The sequence below is a fragment of the Lampetra planeri genome, chromosome 8, assembly GCF_965212315.1.
Source record: "Lampetra planeri chromosome 8, kcLamPlan1.2.h2, whole genome shotgun sequence".
NCBI lineage: Eukaryota > Metazoa > Chordata > Hyperoartia > Petromyzontiformes > Petromyzontidae > Lampetra > Lampetra planeri.
In genome coordinates, this window is record NC_136114.1 from 886,890 (window position 1) to 913,850 (window position 26,961).

At 47.1% G+C, this 26,961-nt stretch overlaps 1 protein-coding gene across 1 annotated transcript in view; it reads right to left on the minus strand.

Moving 5' to 3' along the window:
- Positions 1–26,961, minus strand: part of LOC144720439 (transcription factor SOX-5-like) — a 236,143-nt gene that overhangs the window by 143,664 nt on the left and 65,518 nt on the right. Inside the window, exon 4 of the mRNA XM_078597241.1 lies at positions 22,577–22,749. Coding sequence (XP_078453367.1) covers positions 22,577–22,749 — 173 coding nt within the window. The remainder of the gene's footprint in view (positions 1–22,576; positions 22,750–26,961) is intronic.

Genomic DNA, 26,961 nt, shown 5'->3' on the forward strand with positions numbered 1-26,961 from the left:
GGAAGAGCGTGGGCCAGCGTTGCTGAACGCTCGAGTTTGGGCCATGGAAGGCCCCTGCAGAATCCAACTTGGTTCTTCAGCGTTCAGACTTTGTGTGTCACCTTCGGCCTATGCAAGAAGTCAATGATGACAAATTAGTGATTGAGCTTAAATTTGATCAGGAGCAGCTCTGAGGGGGGGTTTTATTTGACAGTTACACTATCAAATGCACTCTTGTATGCACAAATGCACAATTTAGATGCTGAAAAATAGAACTGGCAGAGTAGCTTTCATTGCTTTCTGGCCATTCCGGTCGTTGCTGTGTGACCTGAACATGCTTTTCCCTTTCTATAGATGGCAGAAGAATGGCAGGTAATGGGTGAAAAATGTTGAATATCTCCTAAACCTGCACAGTGAACAACACAGCAAGGCCTTTAGGTGACTCATAATACGGGTAATATGCAAACCAGCGTGGGCTTTACTAATGATGAGGGCAAACGGCAAGACCCAAAGAAAACCCCACATGCCAGTCTTCAACAAGGTAGAGCCTTTAAGCGCAATGCACGGAAATTCCTTGTAACAAGGTATAGGTCTTGAATGTAAAATATAGCAAAGGCGTACTGCTATGAGGTGATCCGAATGTAGCCAGGGATTGTCTTCACACAGTCAGGGATCTCTTAACGGAGACTCTGTTTAATAGATTTATTCAAATAAACCAGGCATATCACAAAGCAAACATACTGAGTCAACAATGTTTCCTATTCTGTGATTAGTCATCCTGATGTGCACTCCGCTTGTGGTTATATTTCTAAACGAAATACCTGAGTGCTCCTCACTGTCACTATGAACAATTGTGAACATCTCAAACAGAAAGCAAAATGGGGGAAAAAAAGATGTGTCAACAATCGTTTCCATTGTGCTGTTATTGCATCACGTTCGTTGTTATATTTTACGTGCAGGAGGATGATCCTTGCCATTCTTAGCGCTAAATGCACACATTTCAGACTCCTCATGTCGGAGCGCTTCCTTTGAAGAGGAATGCACACAAGATGAAAAATGTAGGGCTGAGGATTCGAATACAAAACTATGAAACAAGTGGGGGGGGGGGGGAGGTAATTATTTATGAACCGGCGATATTACTACAGTAGACCCTGCCTCTTGTGGGTGTTTATTCCCATTTGGCATGTTTTAAAAATGAATCGGATTAAAAATAATAAAAGTAATAATTTAAAACGAGTTAAATAATAACGCCCGACGTGTTCAACGCGCGCGTTGCTCGCCGTCACGTGGCGCGTCGCTCGCACGGCGTTACTTCAATTAGCGACGTGTTTACCCTTTCGCTAATTAAGCTCTCACTTCGGTTTTACGAGACGCGTTATTTAAATAGCGCTCAGCCTTCGCAACTGACGACACTCCCTGCATATTCTGCACGTCGCCAGCGTGCCGTCCTGCGGATGTTTTTCATCGTTTACAACTTCACCCCCTGCTCCCCCGCAATCGAGGTGGTGTCTAAGAAGTGGATTCGCCAATGTTTGGAGGGTCGAACCGTTTGGTTGGCTGTGCTCTCGGCGAACGTATTTTATACTCTTCACCATACATCATCAAAAATCAGGGAGGGTTAGTGGGTTTTTTCCTTAGGGATACAGAATACTCGGTTGGTAAACTCATCACTTCCTCGATTTAATCCTGAAGATGTAGGGCGCACAGTTGCAAGCCATACACCGCGTGTAGCTGTTTGCCAAGTTTGGTTATGAGAACCGTGCTTCAGCTTGGCGGTGAGCTCCAACGATACAAATCGATGCAGGTATTGCTTGTATACAGAATAAATAAATGTTTTTCTTGGCTATGTCGGGTGGCGGATGGTCTTACGACACAAATTCTGGCCGATAATTACATGGTCAAATTGAAAAGCAATTACGAAGGGTAATATTGTCTGTGAAACGCGGCCTATTTAATATTTTTTTAAGAAAACATAGTAATATCGTCAGGCCAATGGACAAGCCCGCGTTGCGGTCAACAATAACTCGTTCTCATTCTCCATCGTTAGCAGTGCACCGTCGGTAGAGACGTCGTGAGCGTCGCCGGTGGGGAGGGCCCAGCCACGGGTTTGCTGGGAGACGCAGTGCATTGATGGCGCTGGGCTTGCAAGGGTCGCTGACGGCCTGGGCTGGCGAGGGGCATGCACGGTGGTCAAAATGGGTTTAGCGTGCGGGGGTGTTTTTTTTTTTTAACAACACAGTTGTTGTGCACAGGCCTAAAGGCCCAACACATGAAGGGGCCGGCGACAAACCAGCACCATAAATGTTGTCATGGATGAGAGCCGTGAACACGTTTGTTCCACCGGTATGTCTCGCAACACCAAACGTGTGAAGCAGCACATGGGCTTTCACGACAACTCTTGCGATGCATAATTGATGTTTTGCTCAGATTACGTGAGTAGAATGTGTGTCGTACACCCTCTTCCACAATTACCAAAGTTGTTAAGTGTGCCGCGTCCACGTTCACATATGTAAACGGCTCCAAATATTCAAGCACTTTTTAAATTGGAGAAAAAAATAAACGTGGATAAATTGAGATTGTGTGAGTTTTGACGAGCTCCGTGAACACATTTGTTGTCACGCTGGATAGCCGTGGCACTCGCGTGATATCTTTCGCGCTGTACGTGGCGCCCCATGTCAAATACACTTCTGCGAAATCACAGGGCACACTTGTTCTATAACTCTTTTACATAACAGACGAGCTATGATCATCAAATGAATGCAAAAGCAAATGCGATTGAAGTTGCAATAAATATATACGGATTCATTTTAAAGGCACAATTATTCGTAACTTTAAATGTTTAACATGGTAAATCAACATTGTTTTATTTATAATTTTAAAATATATTCTATCTGTAAACACTGAAGTGCAACAAGGAATGAAATTAATCTATCGTAATAAATATCTAAAACTACAACTTTAATGTGTTTTCTTGTCTCTTTATTCCCCATGTGTCCAGGTAAACATGACGAGGAACATGGCATTTTCCCAGCAGTTACAATCCACGCACAACTCAATGTTAGTTTTAGCGGTTAGTGGGAAAAGTGATAAAGTATCCTTGGGAAGAATAATGTGACCCAGAGAGAGCATTCTTGTGGGCAGGGCTGGCGTGAGGGAGATGCAAATGGCCCTTTGGCCACCCAAGGCCACTCACTTTAGCGGTAAGTCAATGCCCTAGTGGCCCCCCACACAACGCTCTCCTGCCCCCCCACCCCATTCGGGAGGAGTTCCAGCCAGGACTGCCCGTGTGTAGATATTACTTCGAAGAAAATTCACCTCACGCGCTTCGGTGCGTTACTTCTAAACCGCAGCACATGATGAACACGTATGGCCGAATCCATCGTCTGAAAGCCAAGGTGTCCACTGTGTGAAACTACGGCACCGCAATGCCGGGCCGTAATTAGCAGAGACGCGCAGAAAGCCCCAGAGGTCAGGGGCTCGCGTATCGAGAAAGGAAACATGAAGTGATCTTGTCTGGTGAGCACGTTTACTGACACAAGCTAAGAAGGATTGGGAGGATCCTGGGCTCAGGGCAAGGGAGCTGCATCTCCGATGCTCCTCACAGCTCGTCCTCATTCTGCAATGGCCACAGAGGTGAAACCCAAGAGGCTGACGCGTCCTACGAATCCTTCCCCGTGGATTCCAGCCGCAGATAATTCCAGGCTGTTCTGGTGCATTAGTTAAACTTCACAACAAGTGAATTTACCTTACTGGAAGAACAGTAAATTGCCAAGTGTCACACTGCATGAATGGGATCCAGACTGATCAATTCCAAAGGGTTCAAGAATTTTCAGGTTATTTTTTATGGTTTAAGCAAATATATATTTATATGCCTTTCTCTAGATAATTTGTCACAGCACTGTAATGACTTGAACAGCTTAGCTGAATTATTTCTGTCCAGTACAAGCACTTTGGTATAAGCTGTATTTACTGCTGTGCATATATATGATAGTATACATGACAATTTGAAGTAAAAATTGTATTCTAATGACATGACAATTTGTGTCATTTAATTCTTGCTCAAAAAGTAAACGGGTTTATTGTTGTCATCATCATTAGGGCACCACTCAAAACTCAAGTTTGTTATCTTGAAGGTAACAACCTCCTGGTTTCATTCCAGTGCCTGTTAAACTGAAGCGCTGCAAGTCTAGAGATAATCGCTCCGTAGTTACCGCTGGCTCAACGGCGGCGTTGAAAAATGTATTCCGGTCGATGCACACAGAAGTCAACGCGCAGGAGACACAGATGCAGAGAACAAGAGGGGACGCTGAGCAAGCTGTGACTGTGATCAGAGTAGAGCGAGATTCTCAGCTGCTGACTTTTACACCAAGAAGAACACATTGAGATGTGGGTGTGATCACAGAAATCTGAGACGCCACTTTTGCACGTGCATATCGAGGTGGCATCCAAGACACCATCTTTTGTAAATCGGTGCCTCCCTGTGCCCCCATCGTAACCTGATACACTTCCCTTCAGCGGCCTTCCGTCACTTGCCACGGAACATCTCAATTCCAAGAGTGTCCAGGGTGTTGATTGACACACAGCACGCAGCACACACGCAATGACGCGTGCACACACGTTCACAAAAAGACAATAGCCTCCAACCTGGTCATAATTAAATTACGTGAATGGCTCATTGATGTGAATTTCGTCAACAATATAAATGTGATTCTCCTAAGATGCCGCAGTTCCTTTTGGGACACTTGGCATTCTGTGGCCTATTTCACAATCTGCAAAGTTCAAACTCACTTTACCCACGTACGACGCATTCGCATTTCACAAACAGATCGACGCCGATTGCTATGCTGCAACATTATTCATGAAAAGCTTAATGTGCATTTCTGCGTGGATGTATTTTAAAGTCAAATGTAACCTCCCTCTCCTCGTGAAGCAAGAGGTTAACGTGGGCAGTCAATTACCCCGCAGTGTCCTGGAATAAAATTGATACTATCGGGAGGAGCATCATCATTGCAATGACAAAATAATACTTTGTGGAAGCTGTCTGGCCTCTCACTGTGGATGTCGCCATCGAGTCATGCACACACATCCGCGTGCTTTTAAGACACTGGCGTTATTATAATCGCGTCTACGACGCCTATAAAAACAAATATCACATTTGCATTTTCTCCTATAGCCCATGCAGAATGCAGAAAGAGTTGTAAATAATGTGACAATGAGTTGTAAATAATGTGACAATGAATGGAATCCAGCGAACACAGATGCACCTTGGTCAGCCGACTGCGCGACAGAGAAACTGCAGTCACGTCGGAGAGAGAATGGCCGATTATTCACAGAATAAGTCGAAGAAGCACAGGAATAGCCATGTGATGCGGGAGCGAGAGTGGATGCAATTTTTGATAATGCGAGCATTGTCACCGGTGGCCATGTTGGTTCTGGTGACTTCCATCGGCGGGAGATAAAAGAAGTGGCAGAATTCCCGACAATGAGCAGAAAGACACGATGTCACGGAAGGGAGATCTGGGCAGCAAAGCCTCTTAGCAGCGATGCCAGATGCTTGAGCCTACACAAGACAACTAAAAAAATACATCCCACAACCTCCTGTCAGTATGCCACTGACGCCACATAGCCTTGTAGTGTGCCCACTTTGGACAAAGTGAAGCACCGTCTACTTTTCCACTCTAAAAATATTACTACACATGCCACCAATGGCACTCGCATTTTGCTATCGCCTTCTGCCACGAGAACCTGATCTTTGCCATCGATTGAGTTGGAGTACCCGCTGCAGATCGTCACAAGGAACCTACACTCGTGGTGACCGGGTGGCCTTGAGGTCAGAGTGCCGACCCAGCACCGCTGGGATCCGGCGTAGGGGAACCCCGGGACGCAGCGAAGCATCGATCCATCGATTAACATCTGAGTCGGGACACTCACGACGCATGATTGTGTGCCACAACAGTCGGCTGCTTCCATTTCATATGACATTTAGGTGACAGGTGGGGCCACTGGAGGCCACTACAATTGCCACAGTAACACTATTAAAAATAAAAAAAGGACTCGTTCTTGGCGACAATCTCGACACCAAACCTTCGTCTTGTTTGTTTTCTTCTCATGCAAGGCCCAGTGAATGGCAACTTAAAAATCCATTTCCATCTTTTAAAGCCATGTGGTAGCTTCAGGCGAGGCTGAATGATTTTGTTCCATGCCACCACTGACTTTCCTTAAGTTTCCGAAGATTAACTCGACCGAATAGCGACTTGGCCACGTTGTGCTGAGTGATGGCACCGCGAGAGGCAGGTGGTCGACACAGCCCTAAGAGCAGGGAAACGCCACATCGTACACACGTTTCACAAGAGATAAAAACCTTCAGTCACTTTAAAACAAGCGGATAATTCCCACCGGGTTCTGACTGAACTGAGTAAATGCACTGAAGGGGAAGCCTGACAGTGGGTATAGACCCTACCTGGTTGATTACGTTCTTCCTGAGAATGCTAAATTTGAGAGAGAGATAAAACACAGAACCAAAGACATATAGACAGACATATAGGTAGGGTGTTGGCTGTTATGTTATCCGACACAGTGGGTATAGATTCACAAAACGCACGGGAAACATAGAGCAGCACGAATGGAGAACTGGAATATTTCATCAAATGGCTGCAGTTCTACTGTATCTGACCCCGTGTCAGACAACAGTGACTAAAATACAATGCCACTGATTAAACATGCTTTACCATAACATTAATGTTACAAAAGGTAGATGATTAAATGCAAGTTCTTTTGATCTTTCACAGCCTCCCATAACCATGAATAAAATAGCGCGCCGAAGCACGTGTGCTCCTCATTATCGGTGCCGATGAACGCCGTGAATTATTCTCACGTTAATTATAAGACTGTACAGCTTTTGTTTCAACGAAATGCAGACCTAAACGCCTTTCCAGCTCCTCGTTGGAGAATTGTCAGCTTTCATAAGAGCCACAGCGAGGAACCACATTGTAAGCAATCTGAGCGCGCGCACAGAATGCATTTCTGGCAAACTAGAATTCGGATCGCGATTAATCATGACGTTACGAGCGTTGTCACAGAAAATCAAGCTAGCCATGTGTTACCTGCTTCATAGATCGGAAACATGGACGTTGACAAGGAAGATTAAACAACGGCTGCAAAGGACGCGAAGAAGCGTGGAGACGTGCATTCTTAGATTTACACTGAGAGACGTAGCGAGCATCGCGTGGTCGAAAGACACGACTTTGGCCGTGAAGAAAAGTAAGCACGATTGCGCAGGGCGCATCACTGGAGAGAATGACGGCCGGGCAATTAAGAGTTCATGACAGAGTGGCAGCCAAAGCGTGGATAACGTACGCCTGGCAGGGTGTCCACTACGACAACAGAGCAATGCAATCGCGTGACGTGCAGCTGCTTGATGGATCGCAGGAACATGAGAAACGATGACAGCTTGGGCAGGCCTTAATTCAGCAGTGGGTTGAGTAAAGTTGATAACGTTGAAGCGCTTTGCAAACCGGTTATATAGTTGTGGTAGAAGGCTCACGGATCTGTAATCCCTCAAGTAAGTTGTTCCTTACGTATTAAATAAAACAATGATTTGAGGTATTTATTTACATTTAAAGATTTAGGAGATAGAACAGTTTTTGTTTTAAGTTTCTTGTCCTTCCACCACACCAGATTAGCAGTTGGCTATGTACGGTGCAAAAGAAGTTCAACATACATAGATACAGATAGGTCTGCTATTTTGACTTGACAGATGTCCACAGTTATTCCATCTGATCCGGGAGATGTCCCTTTCATGATACTGCCAAGGGCAGCGGTTATCTCTTCACGTGTGCCATCTGGAACACGCTCCTCCTAACCCGAACACCGATTCGTTTTCCTGGGGTCCATGATAATTTTTTTCATATCCAAATCTGCATACAACTCCTCCACAAGTTGTACGGGCCTGTCTTTGTCTTGCATGGTGATTCCACCTCCCTTTCTTCGGGCTTAACCAAATTCATCAATCATCAGCTCCTTATTGCTGCTTGCATGCTTTTGTATTGTTCGTGATGATGTTGTTACTCGCATCTGTGGGTGTGCTTTTTCTTTCCACGTTTTTCTTTACCTCCACTGGTGCCACTGAGCTGCGTATATATTCTGCGTCCCGTTTGTCAATCGCATCCCTGAGCAAGGGCAGACGTCTGATGACACTCGTACAATGTCAGCAAAAGAGCACGGCGTTCCAACAGCAAGATCGTGAATTGGGTGTGCAATATCTCTGAGAGGTCAAGGCATCGATCGTACATTGGAAAATTGGTTTTAAAACTAAGCTAGCATTGTAAAATGCAAAATAAATCCCTCAACAATTTTGTACAAATTCCCAAATGGCCATTAAACATCACAGGGGCCTGCGTGATATCCAACAGAATAATGCAATAGAGAGTACTATTAATGTTCTATATTTAATCGAGGCTCAAAAAAGCATACATTCCAAAAGCAGTCTTTTCAATTTGCTGAGAGTATTTATAGCTGCCTCGGCATAAAGATTGTGCGTATTAACTGGTAGCATTGCCAGTTCTGATCATTAATTACTGCTTTTGGTTAAATAAGGATGGCGTGATGTTCAAAACGAGCACAAACTGTCCTCTTTCAGTTGAGCATGACAATATTGGAATATGATTGTAAACACGTCATGTGCGTACTCAGTAAATAGCCAGTGTTGCAGAATTCGTAAAAGGTCAATTTTTTTGGAAATAATGACATCCTTTCTTACAGTCTGTTCAGGGCTCGTTGGGATGCACAGCATCCCTCTTACAAGCAGCACCTGGGAAGCACGAATGGCTGTTGAGAAGACCAAAATTAATGTCGTAATAATAGGAACATTTCAGCAGACACACCCATGAGAATGGGCACTTAAAATGTGTCACAAATAAAATGTAAATGTACTGTACTGTTTACGTGGTTTTGTTATGCAAACTGCTAGGATTACACCCCACATATCAACTAGGAGACTGTCCACAAATTAACATCTGGCAGTACACCAACGTTCGTTCTATCGAGTCTCACTGCTGATGGGACACTGAATGTCGAAACCGGTCCAGAGTTTGCTCGTGCTGAACCAATGCTGCTGAAATTACGCGATCCCAGAAGGCCGTGTGTATGTATATGTTGAACTTCTTTCGCACCGTACGTAGCCAACCATGCTAATCGGAGGTGGGGGGAAGGAAAACAAACTAAACACTAAAAGCAGTAAATATATGCCTTAAATATATTTTGTTACTATACATTTATGTGAAGTATGGGTAATGTATGCCTATTTATTTTGTCACCAATAAGCAAAGTGATTCATGCAATAGACTCGACTCAGACTGGTGGAGGTAATCAGTCAAGCACCAGAGGAATAAAGTATCAAGTATTGTGATCATAATATCATCATACGGTTGTCTACATGTATTTAGAAAGGAGTGAATTTCCAAGATTAACACGTTATTATGGTTGTGGACACTCATAATGGTTGAATGCACGTGTACACTTACACGCATGCTTATCGAGCATGTGCATCCACAGTGGTATATTGGAACATCAATGGTTTCATGTCATTATTCTAAATAAGAATAGAATAATAACTAGATGGGGAAAACAGTATCGTCTATGATCCTGTGTCAGCACTCAGGCGTGGCATCCCTGTGGAGACACGGCCACACTACCATCGCAATGTGGATTTTGGTCCACACAAGTCCTAGTTTGCGAGCAACCACACTTTGACACGTGGCAGTGTCCGGGCTACGCAGCACGCGGACCCACCGAGGTCGCCACCATTCCCATCGGAGATCAAACCCGGCCATGTTCTGAAAGTCAGCCTTGGACTATCAACCATGTGCAGTATCCTGCGATAACCATATGACTACCAGATCTCGGTACAAATCAATTCCTGCCACCCGAACACAGACGCCAATTCACCGACAGATGACAACCATGTTGTGTGGTTGAGTGAGTGAGTGGGTGATTTACTAAGTGATTTGACAAATGAATGACTGAGTGAGTGAATGAATGAGTGGGTGAGTTACTTGGCAAATGAGTGAGTGAGCGTGTGAGTGAGCGAGTGAGTAGGTGAGTGGGTGAGATACGAATTGACTTAACAAATGAATAATGAGTGGGTGAGTGAGTGGGTGGCTTAGAGTCGCCACCTGTTCAGACGTATTTCTCAGGCCGCCGTGGTCGATTAAGATTGGGCAGTAGACTGTGATCAAGTTCAACACAGCAATACCGGTACCAGATCTTGGTAAAATCAATCCCTGCCACCCGAACACAGACGCCAATTCCCAGACTGTGCCGGGTCAAACCCGCACAGGTGGCAACCCAAACGAGGATGTGGCACAGCAGGTATGAAGGAACACGGCACTGCCATAGAGTTGACTACATAGCAGCAAATGCTCAACTGCTGACAACATTTCAGCACAATCTAAATTGCTTTTAAAAAAACTACACAAAGCGCATCAATCACCCTGGTAATTTCCATCGCACAAGTAACCGGTACACGCCAAAATGTGCTTGTGATTGACCTGCGGCAGATAAGATGCTTATCTGATTGCGCTTCAGTCGGCGGAGGTATTATAGCACAAACGCCAAAGTAAACTGTACATTGTGGACATGGGTAATGTTTTAAGGCAGTGCATACTTTCTGAACAAATGTTCCTGTAAAGTGTGGACTTTTAAGAGTTCATTGTAAGCTGTCACTCGGGTTAGCGCACATCATTACTTTTTGTGTTGACTAAGGCTTCATTGTATATACAGAGTTATCTTGCCAATAACGTCTGGCAAAAAAAACTGAAACAATCGTTTAATACGCCTGACTGCTGATCGATTGAACGATATTAATTTGGTATTGCGCTATTCGCAATAAATTGTCCAAGGCGCTTCACAAATACGACAAATACGCTTAATAAATTAGCGATACCAAGTCGATAAACATACAGCAACTAGATAACAAAAACATTAAATGCAAAGATCAATTAAGATGCAATACATTACAGGGTAAAAACATAGCAATGTGAACGATGGATCATAAAAGTGGGTCTTTAATGTTTTCTTTTAAGACCACAACAGTTGGTAGCTCTTCTACAGAAACAGGCTGATGAGACACAGAAGGGTCGAAATGTTGCCCGATAATAATTGGTCTGGAATTTCTATTTGACTGATGGACGAAACTAAATATATTAAGCTTCATGCAGAGATGTGCACCGAAGTATCCTTATTTGTAAACGAGAAGACGGACATACTATTTTGCAAATTCTCACATGTGTAGACATTCAAATTGTGGTTAAAAATAGCAAAAATGTGAAGTGTATATGGAAAACATCTTGCAATGGCCCACAATGATGAATATAAATTATTAATAATAGACCGTACACAAATATTACAATTATAGCAACATAATCCTACTTAAAAGTCTGTCATCTGAAACCGTCTGACACGCAGTGCGCATTCTTTAACATGGCTACACAAACATTATTTTACAGCCTGCTGTCACTCCACCACCGGACGAATTTCCTCCCCAGGCCATGTCAGTAAATAGGAGTTACTCAACCATACTTCACCACGCTGGTCAGTACAGGTTGGTGAAGTAGGGTGGAGGGGGTGGGGGTCCATATTCGTAATATGAGTAAATACGTCCATAAATTAAAACTTACGAACTCACTGAATGTTTGGGACTAGTGCTGTTGGAGAACAACTCTTGGTGACCACTTTTCCTTTCCCAATTCTAATGTTGACCACACAAAGTGAGCCCATGGAAGGCCCAGGACAGGTTCGGATAACGACCATGCGTGGCAAATGTGCATCAGAACCAGAAGTCGAACCTCACTCGCCAGGATTGTTTCCGTGCAAGAGCCTGAGCAGAACACAGCGGAAGAGACTCACACACTGATGCACACACCCAGACGCACGCACTGATGCACACACACACAAACCCACACACACACTGGCGCAAGGCCGAGCAAGAAAACTTAACTTTTCTGCAAAACTGTCACGAGAGAAACGAATCCCAGAAACCCAACGTTTGTGGTTGCCGGCAACGCGCACAACAAGACGAGCGTGGTGCGGGGAACGTCTGTCTTGCCGTACCTGTGGCTAACTTCAGTGAGAAACAAGAATAGCCCACCAGCAGCCCCAGTGCTATATTTGCCATTTCCAGAATGGGAGCCGTGCCTCCCACGGTGGCAATCCTGGCGGCTCTCATCCCGAATAATTGTTCTGATGTCCAGATGTTTTTACAGCAAGGTTCTCATGCCAGTGTTTGGACTGCTTCCCAGGAGGGGGCAGGGGTTCATGTGAACAAGCCGTGAGTGATCTTTAGCAATGGGCCATGAGCACTGTTTGTAGCTGCACTGAATTCCAGCATAGTTTCGCACTTGGTGCTTGTGCCTTTAAATGGTGCACGTCTGGGTTTAGTGGCCAAAGCGGCATTCGAACCAAGAATATTATCGAACGTTATCGCGCCATCGCACCTCGCCACACATGTTAATTCCGCATACTTGTGTATGAGATGTATACCCTTGAGTTAATGCACGTCTGCAAGAGTGCATTGAAAAATAGATAATACAGCATGTGACTAAATCATATTGTTGCTCCATTATAAACACAACTGAGCACCTATCATGTTTGTGTCTTGAGTCAAGAGGTTTTTTTCATGTGAAAATGTTAAGTTACATTTGTAACTTCCATTGAGCCATCGTGCCAATGTATTGGATTACGATGCTTTCCCAAGAGTGACAATTTGCAATATCAACATATTATTTGACATACACTGAACATGTTGCACTTTCAAGCGATATCATATGCAGCTAGTTTGTCGAGGGACAGCGAGCGGTCATCGAAAGGTTGAGCGTGCGCCTGCTGTTGTGCAGCAGTCGTGCGCTCCCCGTACCGCAGTTTTCCTTGCCGCGGTTATTTCAGAACACGTGACATTTAGTTGTGAAGAGTTCGATTACGCACAATTGACTTTTCCACATTTGAAATACATTACAAAGTTAAAGTGTGTGATTTTGTATTCTGTCAGATAGCAGTCTTCAAGGTGGCGCCCCGAAACAGTGGCGGCCGCGTCGTGGGAAGAGCGGCCCCCTGCCACTGAGGTGACGAGCGAGGAGGAGGAGGAGGGCAATGCAGCGCCACACAAGGGGGGGCCCGGGGGCCCTCGGCCTCCAGCTGGACAACGTTGATAATCATGACCACTTGGAATTTGCAAGAAGCACAGCTTTTATTCTCGCATTCGGACAGAGAAAGAGAGAATGAGAATAAAGAATGATTGAGAGGTGTGGGAAACCACTGACAAGTGGGAAGGCAGTCCGAACTGGTGCCAGCAATCGCCAAGCTGTATGCGGAAGGAAACCAGAGAAACCGGAGATAACCCCACGCTTGCGACAGTGGTACCACTCAACCCTCACACTGATGGAAATTAACCCACTTGCTGTACTGCCATCAGACCATGGCCGTGAGCCAGGAGGACAATGCGCTGCCGAGGCGGAGCAGTCACGCGGAACGTTTACTCGCGGCGGGAGGAAGAGGATGGGAAGGGAAACCGCGATGGAAAGCCTTCTGTTTTCTGTAATCTCAACATCTTTAAAGCTAATTGCACAATTACCACCACGACACAAGTCTCATCCGCCCACTCCGGCGCAGCCCAAGGCGCCACGGTAACGGCGAGCGGATGAGTTGCGTGCCACAAGCGGCGCGTGAGGCTCGGGGCTCTATCTCCTCAGCACGGCGAGGTCGAGAGGGATCCGCGAAGACCACGCGTGTGCGATTGTGGTCTCACAGCCTTAATTCACTCTGTGTCGGTATCCCTTTCCCATTGATTTAAAATGTAGAAATGAAATCCCGCACTGGTATTTAAGTTCCTTGTATATGTTCCTTTAAAAAAGGTTTAACCTCAATGTTCGCCTTCCCTGCTCACAACCGCATGCACGGAACTTACGATGACGAGCCGCCGGACGACGATGATGCGAGTAATACGAGCACTACGAACGTACTTCTCGCGCGTAAACCTTCCCCGTGAACGCTTCCCTGATGGGTCTCTCCTCTTCCTCCGCACCCCACCATCCCCCACTACCCAAGGGAGCCCCCTTCTCATGAGCGGTACTCATTTTATTGACCCCAGGGGAATGATGGGCCGTCGCCCCAAACCGAGATTTGAACTCATGGCATCCAACTGTAAATCAAGTGCCACCTGGTTCTCATGCAAACTTCATAAATAATTTCAAATGTCTCGTTTGGGTTAATAATCACCCTGACAAAATACTGAGTGGCAGTGTCGGATCCAGTAGCTTCCTCCCAAACCAGGCGCAGTGGTGGAGCGAGCGGGCTCTCAATCGGAAACGTTGGGAGTTCAAATCCTGGCTGGGGGGTTGACTCGGCCCGTCTCTGTGGGGTAAAACGAAATGAGTCCCAGTGGTTATCCCATGGATAGACTCGACCCCACCATGGGAATGTAGAAATGCCACCACGAGCTCAGGGCTGTAAACTGGAGATGAGCACTGCCTCGATGGCGAGATGTTAACTACCTCGCCTGGTTGTAGGTTCGAACCCGACCCTGATGCCTGTTGTATATTTGGAGTTTACAAAGTCTCTTTCCCCGTGGTCGCGTGGATTTTTTTTTCTGGGTCGTCCGGTTCTTCCCTCCATATTCAGAATCAAAATGCATTTCTAGTTTTGGTTGCTATAATACATTTCTACGCGATAAGTTTAGCTATCATTTGTGACCAGGTAGCTTCTGAAATAAAGCTACATTGCTCAGTGGGCCTTACATGGTAAATAAAAAAAAATTTGAGTTTAGTTTAAATCGCTTTGTAAAATTTCTCATTTTGATAATTGAACCCACATTGCGATAAATAATATTGTCATGGTAAATGTTTGATTTGAGTGATGATTTTCCGTGGTGAAGGAGAGGGTGAACGGAGAAGCAAGAATAGAGGTGCCGTGACCGATTGTACGATAAGAGTGGGATGGCGGAGGGGAGGAGGGATTGTTCTTTATTAAAACATTTCCCCTTGAAAAATCCCTTGAGGTGGAACGTTTTCGTTTGCATACGGCATCCGGGAAATGAAGAGGGCATTGTTGATCGTGGGGGTGAAGCTGTGACCATGTTGAGGCAGTAGTGGTTGGAGATATAGAAATCACTATCTGTAAGGAAAGGCCCAGGATAAAGCTGTCTGAGTATTTTTGCTTTTGAGATTGACTTATTTAAAAAATAAACACCTGAGGCGTGCCGTTTTATAACATGCACATAACAAGCGCGTAAAATATAGTTTCCTGCTCCCATAGTGACTTATCGCTTTGTTGACCGGCTGTTTAACGTTAGAAACAACAATCTAAACATCTCCCGAGTGGAGCACAGCGCATTCAACGCTTCTACAAACCGTGACTCATCTGCGTATAATTAATGTGCAGCCTGGCAAATACAATGACCAACTTTCGAACACGATTTCACACTCAGATGATGCAATCGCAAGCCCCTTTAGAGTAATTGACGTTAACTTTGTTCTTATCGGACAATCTGTGTTACTGATAGAGTGTGCACATTCATTTTGTGAATTAGTAATGTTTGATACAATAATACCAGTAATATGTCCGATGTAATCAGCAGACTCGTTTTTATACTCGCTAAACTGGAGCGCAATGCAAGTGCTTTTTCCCTCACCGACCGACACTTGATATGTTATTTAGCTCGTGCGCGTGTGCAACGCGACTGCTTCAATGTGGCCGTTTCATCTCGATAATGAATGTCACCCATCACTGCCACTGCTCTGTTCGTGCACGTGTGTATGGTGCCGGGCATGTGTGCAACGTGAATAGCAGAGCCCGGTTAGCTGTCCTACGATTAGCCCTTGTGTCCTGTGTGCAACATTACAAATGCAAAGAGTGAACAATTACGATGGTTTTCTAACAGAACGGGGTTTAGGTTATGGTTTGGGAACGATGGCATTAAGGGCATCGCTGGAATCTCTCCAGTAATTGCTGCAGTGGCTCATTTCCAGTGGGAACGAGTAACCATCAACCGTTTATTTCCCAACAGTTCCCACCAAAAGAAAGTTGTCTAATTCACATCTGGCTGCTAATTGCCCGCCAGTGCGTTCTGCAACACCGTCACCGAAGTCGGTGTGCGCCTGCGGTGCTGTGGGTGGCACGCTGACGATCGTCAACGTGCTTATCCTGGTTAAATAAAGGATATGTGTGCGAGTGTGTGTGGACCCGATAGACTCACGTGACGCTCCCTCTTTACTCGCACAGCTCCGAGCCGGCGGGAAGTTCTGCCAGGAGGTGACTGCGGGGCACGTGCCGTGCGCAACACGTGCCGTGCGCAACACGTGCCGTGCGCAACACGTGCCGTGCGCAACACGTGCCGTGCGCAACACGTGCCGTGCGCAACACGTGCCGTGCGCAACACGTGCCGTGCGCAACACGTGCCGTGCGCAACACGTGCCGTGCGCAACACGTGCCGTGCGCAACACGTGCCGTGCGCAACACGTGCCGTGCGCAACACGTGCCGTGCGCAACACGTGCCGTGCGCAACACGTGCCGTGCGCAACACGTGCCGTGCGCAACACGTGCCGTGCGCAACACGTGCCGTGCGCAACACGTGCCGTGCGCAACACGTGCCGTGCTGCCCGTTCCACTGCCCCGCTCACCCTCGCCCAGCGTCGCAACGGCACCCCCACCACCCACGCTGTGGTGTTGCCGCCGTTCAGTGCACGCGTGGGTTTGATTGGAGTTTGCGCGTTCTCCCCGTGGTCGCGTGTATTTTTCTCGGGGTCTTCTCTCCACATTTAGAAACTTCCGTTTATAGTATTTGGCTGCTATACATTTCAACATGATAAGCCACTTCGTTGAGCTATTATTTGTGACAGCCAGGTTGCTTCTGAAAAATAGCTATATAGCTCAGTGAGCCTTACCTGGTAAAAAAAATAGTTTAATAGTTTAAAAATAGTTTTTTTAATATATATTGTGTAAAACTGTGTAAAATCCTTCCAGGCAGCGATTTACGTCGCCACCGAAAGTGCGCAGTGCGAAACGTGGAGGATCTGTGCACATCCCCACCGCCAGGCTGTGGTTGAGCTTGAGTTGTACGTTTATGTTATTAACGTGTTTGAAGTAAAGTGTGATTTTGCACGCATTAATTTGAATGTGTGAGAGTGCACGTATGTAATTGTTGGAGTGTTATTTTGCATGTGAATGTTATGTGCATGTATGTTTTTGCGTGTGTGTCTATTGTTTGCTGTCCTGGCCTTACTCTGTGCTCGCTAAGTCTCTTTCAGGCTATATGGGGGATCTATATTTATTAATGGCAGTGGAAGTCTATGTGGGGAGAGTCTTTGTATGTGATTGTGCATGCGTGTGTTTGTTGGCTATGTACGGTGTGAAATACATTTTACATACAGACATAAGTGTGTGTTTGTGAAAGTTTGTATTTGTGATAGCGTGTCTGTGCGTGTGTATCAGTCAGTCGACCTGTGGCACCTGGGTCTGCCCCGTGACCTCCTGCCAGCGGGCGTTCGACACTTCACATGGCCTCAAGGTGCACATGGCCTGGCACAAGCGTCGTGGTGACATCACCGCCACTTAGTGGCGAATGGCGGTTGTTGTTGTGTGGAGCGGTAGTGTAGCGGTTAGCGCGCTGCGCTACAAACCTGGCCACCCGAGTTCGATTCCCGCTCACGGTCAACACCAGTGACAATGATCTGAAACGGTCTTGTAAATATCGCCACTTGGAAGACTAATGCAGTTGGGCGTGGTGCTGGCCACTCACCCCCCCCCGTGTGCCATGCTGGCCTTCATCAGTGCTCACATCACTTGCCCCAAAAGTATGTTAAGGCTATACGGGGGATCTTTGTATCTGTAATAGTGTGTCTGCGTGCATGTGTTGGTCAGAGCGTGGGTGCGTGTGGACGTAATAATGGTGGACTTAAGGCGAGTCCCGACCACCCCTATGTTCTCACGGAAATGTACGCAAATCCCTTGCCTAAATCCCGTCGGGACTCGAATTAAGACACATCCTGGCCTCCAGCCGAATTGCTAGGGAGCAGTAGTAAGTTGAAGGATTCAAACACAGCTGGGCTTGAACCTAAAGTTGTCACCTGTCTGGATTTGACCTGGACAGTCCGGCATTTGGCATCTGTGTTCGGGTGTGGCAGGAATTGACCTGTACCAAGATCTGGTACTTTATCACAGGATACTGCATTCGACTATATCCATATTTGGTTTCCAGTGGTATTGGTGGCGACCGTAGGTTGACCTCTGACTTGCATCATAAAGCGTCCCTCCGCAGCCATGCCCTACCGACAGCCAACCACACGAGCTGGGGGGCTCTAGACGTCACTGTGAAGCATCGCCCCCCCCCTCCACAGGCACTGGTGGGGGTGGCGCTTTGTGCGGGGGGTTGTTGTCCCCTCGCAGCAACGAGGAAGAGGGGGGGGGGGCAAGCTTGGAGCGGTTTGTACGCGGCAGCACGGCGGTGCGGTTTGGATCATTGCACCGCATTGCTAGTCTGGACCAGGCCGATACACGTTTCGGCAGCTCCAATCTGGTCCAGTCATTTCATTCAGATCCCATGTCCAAAAGAGATTAGAATTTTACAATGTTTTTATGTTGTAATATAAGTGTTTGTACGTATACTGCGATGTGAGGGGTCTCAGAAGGATCTCAACCAAAGTACAAAGAGCAGACACACTGCAGTTACCGAACAATACCACCTGCGTTTCGTTCACCACAGTACTTGTTTTTTTTTATAAATATGCCCAGCATCAAGGAAAATGCTTTTAAGCCATGTCTATTTGGATAAAATCAATTCAGCTTCAGGATTCCGAGGGTACAGACATATTCAACGTCTTCATTTGGCTTTGAATCACCGGAGTCTCAATATTAATCTGCAGGAGAAGCTGGTTTTGGAAGGTTTGGTCAATTGGTTTGCGGGGCGCCGAAGGGACCACGCACATGCAGCGTGGCGACGCGCAGCCTGCGCGGCTGCCCTGTGCCAGAGACGCACACCCGTGGGTGCCTCACTTGGACTCCACCCCAGGCAACCCACCCTCTCGGCCACCGGATTACAAACACGCATATCACCATACGGGGCACATCACCTCTCTCCTCTGGAACCAACCGCATTGGCTTCGCTGTCCAGACAGGATCCGAGTACGAGCTGCGTGCGACAGTCTTCGAGGTGTTACACTGGATGGCGCCAGCGGATATTAGCCAAACTTTGCCTTCTAGCGGCGAGCATAAGCGAGAGACGTAGTCGCGCTGCGATCCGTGTCATCGGACGCAGTTGGAAAACTGTCCGAGGAACCGAGCATTCCCAAATATAAATGTAGGCTCTTGTGCGCCGGTCCTGCGACATAGAGCAGCCTAACTGCCGAGACCGGACTCGTACCAGCGCTCGAGTCTCGCAAGAGACAACTAGAGATCAGGTTGTTTACCATGTCTTTTCCGTAGTCTTGTACAGTTCTAACCGAAGTATGGTGCCAGACAAGTCATCCAACTCAACATCATTATCATGATGATGTTGAGGACTACCACATTGACTGTTTCATCTCATCCACACTGCATTCAACCACCACACTCCACGTCACAATACCTCTCATTCTGCTTCTTCCCTCATCTTGCTCGCATTTGTAATTCACTCCCATTGACTCTTTCCCCAGGCTCTGATAATAATCCTAATAACCTTGCTCGATTCAAGAAACGTGTTAACTCAGATTACCCATACCAACTTTGAGAATACTGCTGCATATTGCTGGCTGCTTGATGCTTTGGGCCTTCAGCCTTGTACTCAGCAACTCTGTTCAATATATATACATACCTATACATATATACATACCTATGTATATATACATCAGCCTTTGAGTCCTGTGATGTGTCACGACTGCCGATCAAGGACGCTCATTGTCAAGCATGACATGGAGAAGCTCATTGAGAAGCGCGACACCGAGAAGCACGATGCTCTGAAGCGTGCATGGCGGTGGCAATGCCCCAGGTGGAAGGTATTGACTGGGCATGGTGCCGCAAAGGTTGCTTTAGCGTCTCTCCACATTTCAGCGAGCTTAAGGTGTTTTATTAATCGTGCGTGGAATTGCCATGCAAACACATCATATGTGGTTACAATTTAAAATATTAAACGTCAACAGAGTTCCCAGACCAGGGTTTGTACCAACATGGGAAAATACTTTCCACCATATACAATAAATACAAAATGGAGAAACTGTTACACGCATTACTTTCCATTATTACCGCCCTTTTAGCTTATTCATAATTCAGACAACATGTATGTAAAATTAAAGACATTTAAGAATTGTAAGGAATGCACGTGTATCCCAAATGCATGCCAATTAGTGTTTTAATTGAATGTGTTATTAGACATCGATCTGTCATCTCATTCATTACACACACACAGGCGTGCACATTCTATTAATATACCACTGCAGTTTGTGGTGATAACTAATTAACTGCATCTACTGACTCGGCATCGCTCCCGTAAAAAAAAGGTCACACATTTCTCCCACACGAAGACTCGCACAACTGAGAGGTAGGGTGACAGACGCCGAGCCACGTGAACGAGCGAGGCTGTAGAGGGGATGATTAACAAACGGAGCCGAGCCGAGTCCCAAACGCTCGGGAGACGGCGGCCGGTGTCTAGGTGGGGATGAGGACGACCACTGGGGCCCCTCGGCACGTGGCGTGTGCCTTCTTTCTTTTGCACGATGGCCAAGCAAGAGGTACAAAGGCCACAACACATCGACGGAGCGGCCAACAACGAACGGCTCCGTCAACGTCGTAAAAGGATAGGCGTGAACACGTTTGTGGAATTGAAGCAAGGTTATTGATGTGCGAGCTTGGGGATGAGAGAGGATGGGAGGAGGGAATTCCAACGTGTAGCGGTGTGAGGGAAAAAGCATAAAGAGAAGTACGATGACCTGCAGTGTGGTGAGTTTGTGGTGAGTAGTTAGGTGAGTGAGTGCGTTGTTGTGAGTGGTGACCTGCGGTGTAGTGAGTTGGTGGTGAGTAGTTGGGTGAGTGAGTGCGTTGTTGTGAGTGGTGACCTGCGGTGTAGTGAGTTGGTGGTGAGTAGTTGGGTGAGTGAGTGCGTTGTTGTGAATGGTGACCTGCGGTGTAGTGAGTTGGTGGTGAGTAGTTGGGTGAGTGAGTGCGTTGTTGTGAGTGGTGACCTGCGGTGTAGTGAGTTGGTGGTGAGTAGTTGGGTGAGTGAGTGCGTTGTTGTGAGTGGTGACCTGCGGTGTAGTGAGTTGGTGGTGAGAAGTTGGGTGAGTGAGTCCGTTATTGTGAGTGGTGACCTGCGGTGTGGTGAGTGGGTGGTGAGTAGTTGGGTGAGTGAGTGCGTTGTTGTGAGTTGTGACCTGCAGTGTGGTGCGTGGGTGGTGAGTAGTTGGGTGAGTGCATTGTTGTGAGTTGTGACCTGCGGTGTGATGAGTGGGTGGTGAGTAGTTGGGTGAGTGAGTGCGTTGTTGTGAGTTGTAGCACATCTTATAGGAACGATTATGTGTGCTGGTTTCCAGGTCGTGGGTTCTAACAGGCCGATTTGTATTATGTGTCGTACAAATGTCTGGGGGAAGGCACACAAACAGTAATTATTCCATACGAAAAAAAAACTCGCAGAAATGTGGGAAATGGTTGAGAAAACCCCAAATGCAGGCAAATTATTCTCAGTTTTTTTCCCGAGAATATTTAGTTTCAAGTCGAAAAGACAATGAAATGCCGAAGCATGCAGATGTGTGCCAAGCCATCCTTGTGAGGAAATGAAAACTTAATCTGCCTCTGCCACCGAGGAGTGCACACGGTGCATGAGCACATCTCACGGACGGTGGCGCTGGCCACAAGTGGCCGGCTTTGTGAGCGCCCTGCACCGCTGTGTCACGACGCCGCGCGGTGCTTGGGCACTCCCATTCAAGTCAGCTGTTGGCGAGGCTGCCCGTGCCCACGCAGGAGCAGCAGGAGCAGTAGGAGCAGTAGAAGTGTGTTTGCAACTGATTGTTAGCACCCTTAGTTGCACCTTGTTCATCAAAATAAGAGCCAACTTAATTAAAGGGTTGGTTTATAGCCATTGCTTTGTTAATTTTAATTACGTTAATTTGTTTAAAGCTGCACATCGCTCAACGTGCGCTGATTTATAGTTGTCTACCACTGCATGGGTGTTCGCAAGAACAGAAGTCAGAGTGATCTCCAGGTCAACTAGACATCGAGGCATTAGTGCTCATCTTCAAGTTTACAGCCCTGAGTCAGTTGTGGAAATTACCCATCTTATGGTGCGGACAAGTCGCTCCATACGACAACCACGGTTGACTTCCCCGCAACGTGGTTACCATTGTATCTACTGCAGAGGAACGATGGGCTGAGTCAACCTACGACCGGGATTAGAACTCGCCAGCATTCCGATCGCTGGGCCACCCGCCTTGCCTCTCTGATCCGGCGTGCCGGTAACCGCGCACGAGGGACATCGTCATCGCTGTGGAGGACTCTCGCGTCTAGCGCCGTGCGGGCCGCACCGAGTGGCGGCGCAGGGCGGCGGGAGTGTCGCGCCGCGCGGTGCGAGCGCGGCGCGAGGGGGCACCTGCTCCTGCTGCTGCCTCGCGAGGTCCATCTGCTGCCGCTGCTTCTCGAGCTGCGAGGTGGCCAGCTTCTTCTGCTCGTCGTGGGCGGCCAGGAGCTGCTCGCGCAGGCTGCTCAGCTGGGAGATCATCCCGGCGAGCTGGTGCTCACGCTCCGCCAGCCCCTCCGCCGAGCCTGGGCATGTGGCACACGCACACACACGCACGCACATGCACGGCGCTCGCTTAGCCACACGTCCACCCACCCACCAAGGGCGCTGGAATGCCTCACAGCCTACAGGTGACCTGGGGCTGCCACCTTTCCCACTGTAGAGCAAACCCGGACATATTTCACAGCCAGCATGGCGTTAATTATTAAAACTGAGCGCTATCCTATGAGAAAGTTCAACACAATACAGATACCAGATCTGGGTACAATTCCACTCTTGCCGCACGGACACAGATACTACTTCCCGGACTGTAAAGGTCCAAAGGTGGGAAGTGCATCATGGATGCTTATGCTTGTGGTGAGATTGCAGCATCTTTTACGTCTACTCTTCAGCAGCACAGAATTAACATCACGCTCAAGAAAGTGCATTGCGTGTACAAAAGCCTTAACCAGACCACCAGCCCAAAATAACCGAATGTGTATCTATTTCGTCATTTAGACCCCTAAACTCAAAGATTTGGCTAGGGCTGAGAGAGCTCTGGTCCGCGGAATGCGCATTCCCCGAGTTTGAAGACGAATCTATTTGTTTGAAGCCTGCATTAAAGTTTCCCTTGCCAATGGGTGCTGTTGTGATGCGAGTTGCGTTGCAGGAGGCACCGCGTGCTCGTGAGCGATCCCCCCATGCCCCTCCGGTGCTCAGAGCAACGAGCAGGAGGAGGAGCGATGGCATGGACAGTGGTTGTGCAGAATGCAGCTGAGCAGGTTAATTATCGTGAGGCATTCATCTTCGTCCCCACGCATGCAGTGTGGAATTGTCCTCATCAAGCTGTCATTAAAGAATTATAGGAATAGTTTAAACTCGTATGTAGAATTGCAAAATACATGTTTTTTCTATTCAATGGCAGATCCAATTGCGTTGAGAACACAACGGGTATTAACGTCACTGGGGATGCTCAGAATGTCTGCATGACGGTATTAAACATCTATACACGTTCACATTTCGTGCGGGTTATGACACTTACGGGCATTTTGAAAAATAAAATCGCCCCGTACAATTTGAAACAGCGTTGAAAGCAACAGGTTAAGTGAAAAAATATAAATTTATATTTAAACTATAGCCTCCATACGGCTTTTAAACCCTGTAATAGAGTGTGAACATTATGATTGAGACACGCATTTAAATCTGCCGCGATGTTGACTGGATTATTTAAATGCATAGCCCACGCATCGCCGTTCCTTTGCTGTTATGATCTCCGACGAGGTTATAGCATCTGGCTCTCGCCAGATCTCAGGCTCACACTCTGTTGATCCCACTGGGTAATTCGACCGTTATCGGGAATTTCCATCGGACAATTACACTTTAAAGGCAACGGGTTGAGAGGTTAGTCTGCACCTTCTAAGCCGAAATGCGACATCGTGCGGAGTTCACATCGCGTGTGGTGTGCGCAAACCCTTTTATGAGCGGACATTTGTTAGCAATAATGTTACTTTATCGTTGTAAAAAAAGAAACGTGTTTTTCAAACTATTTACTCCATTTATCAGCAGTTATCACTTTCCCTTTCATTTTGTTCTTTCAGTAATGCAGCGGGAGCCCATTAGAAATGCACGCCCGGCAGCTCGCTGAGATGATTCTATCTCCGCCTTTGCCGCCGCCGCCGTGTGAACCGCGAGCAGCCGCTGAAGCGCGGTGTGCCCTCTCTCGCATCGCACCGCCGCTCCAGTGTGTGGGCATTCCACCCCCACCTACCCCAGCCCACCCCGCCAACCACCTCCCCACCCAATGAAAGTTTTAAATACAATTATTTTTTCCCACAGTTTATAGCTAAGAATAAAACGTTACGGGGGTCGCAGACATTTTTTTGTCTCCCAGTTTGCGTTTCAGCGAAAGGCTTTTTAAAATGACCTGCAGCACGTTGCGATGCGGGCTTGTTGGCAGCCGTGATTGTGTCTCCTACGGACTGGGGCAGCCAAACATCCCCTCCCGCACCTCCGATTAGCACGGTTGTCTTCATGCAGTGTGCGAAAGAAGTTCAACATACGTACAACAGGAGGAGCGTATCCTCGGTACACCGCTCCCTCTGGCCGCACAAGCTGCGGTGGTTACAAATGGTTAAAGTGATACTCTGCTCAAATGACCATTGAGGCATTGGTACTCATCCCTTTACAGTGGTGTACGTTCCACCTTATTTTAGCGGGCATAAGTCTAATCGTACATGGGGCAACCGCTGCTGCTGTTGGCTTTCCCCACAAATTGGCACTCATTTTTTGTTTATCAACCCTGGAGGAATGATGGGCTGAGTCAACCTCCCAAACCAGGATTTGAACTTCTTAATATTACGCGTCCCCAGTCTCTACAATGGCGTGCACGTTGTTGATCGTTATCATTAAGTTTGAGCAGCATCGCAGCACAATCGTGAGAAGAAAGTGCATTTGGCACAACGTGGCAACTTCGCAGAAGCGCCTTCATCCACTGAAACTTTACTTTGCAAATGTAAGTATCGTGTAGCGTTATTTTATTGTGCATAACATTCTTGCACAAGAATTGTAACAAGTTACGAGCAATTTTTTACCGATTTGTAGTAACTTCAGCTGAATCACTCTTTGACAAACAAGCTGCAAGGTAATGGGCAGCGTTGAGTCGTGGCTCTCGCGTTTCTCCGTAATCCCAGGGTCGATGCCGGTCATTGGCGGTGTAGACGGCTGCCCTTTAGCTATGGAAGGGGGGCATGCAGTTGCCCCTGGGAGGGTTCGGCAGACGCTCACCGGCGCTCACCACAAACTGCCCGCGCTTGCGTTGACGTTCTGAACAATGCAGACGCGACGACGTCAAGCACGCGAGAGATGCGCGTGCCATCGTTATCAAGGTCCCATCTCCAATTGTTGACATTTGCAAAAGATAAAGGCATGCTAGATGGCAGACAACTTTACCCATGTCCAGCTCCTACTTGACGATAAGGAGCCCCCTTTGAACGCCCCAAGAGACTGAGATTTACATCGGTTCCTTCGTTGACTAGACGTGAGACAACCACGGAATGGGTTACTCACGCTCGATAATGGGGCGAGCACGACCCAAGCAAGGAAACCGTTTGAGGAATGTCACGTGACGTGATGTATTCAGTCGCGCAATCTCCGAACACATCCATTTAAGCTGTTATATTTAGCTCGTATATATGTCACACGATGGTCACATGAGCGTGCGCGTCATGACAAATACATCATGTAGAGGTTCGCCGTTGCGATGACAAGTTCCCTAGCGTGCCTCCTGCCTGTCTCAGACACGAGCGTGCCCCCTGGTCCAGCGAGGGATTTGACGTCACGTTTCCTGAAAGGACCAGTGGATAGAAAAATTCACAAGCAGCACAGCCTCCCCAATGACACGTGACGCAGCACGACGAAGTGAAACCAGATTTAGCTGAATTCCAAGGTCAGGCGTGGCCAATAATTGTCGTGAAATTCACAACGTTAAACGGAGCCAAACCTCTGGAAGCTGCACTAAGGGGGGGGGGGTGCAGAACACTTCTGGTTGTGAGGGATGTCTGGCATCCTGGAAATAATTAACTATCAGGTACATAACGACATTGGAATTGTCTTTACACGTAACCACAGTAAATAACTAAGCAACAACTACATATTTACAATTTAGCATTGAAAATGTTAAAACGCTTTCGACAATAATGAACCTCATAGTGGGACCCCGGGGTCCCATAAGGCCACGGCTCTCGCATAAACTGCACTGCGACGTCATTGTATGTCTGTCGAAGGCGAACGACACGGCAATATATTCCTCTCGACGAGCTCTACACGATGCGCTAATCAAAGTTTAAAAATTTTGTTTATGACTACGGCAATTTTTGCAACGACGGGTGCTTGGTGAAGAACGAGAGGGTTGATTTCTGGTGGGTTATGGCGTTTATGTGCGCGGTGGGACGGAGTTGCCAACAAAAATAATGAATTACGATTTGTTTTATTCTGGACCCCGGGGTCCCGCTATTAGGTTAAATTCACTGCATGGTGCAGTAGTCTTGATAAAGAGTGCATTAGGTACCACCTACGCAAAAATGTTGTGTTTGGCTTGTACAACGTGGAATACACGTGGATGAATTTCCTTGTTGTACTTTGACTTAATTGACTAATGCCACTTTTAGTTGAACATTTCATTGCAAGACTGAAAGGGATATTTTTCAAAGTATGAGAACAGTGCGACAAAGGGTAGCACGCCTGATACACCGATATTGTTT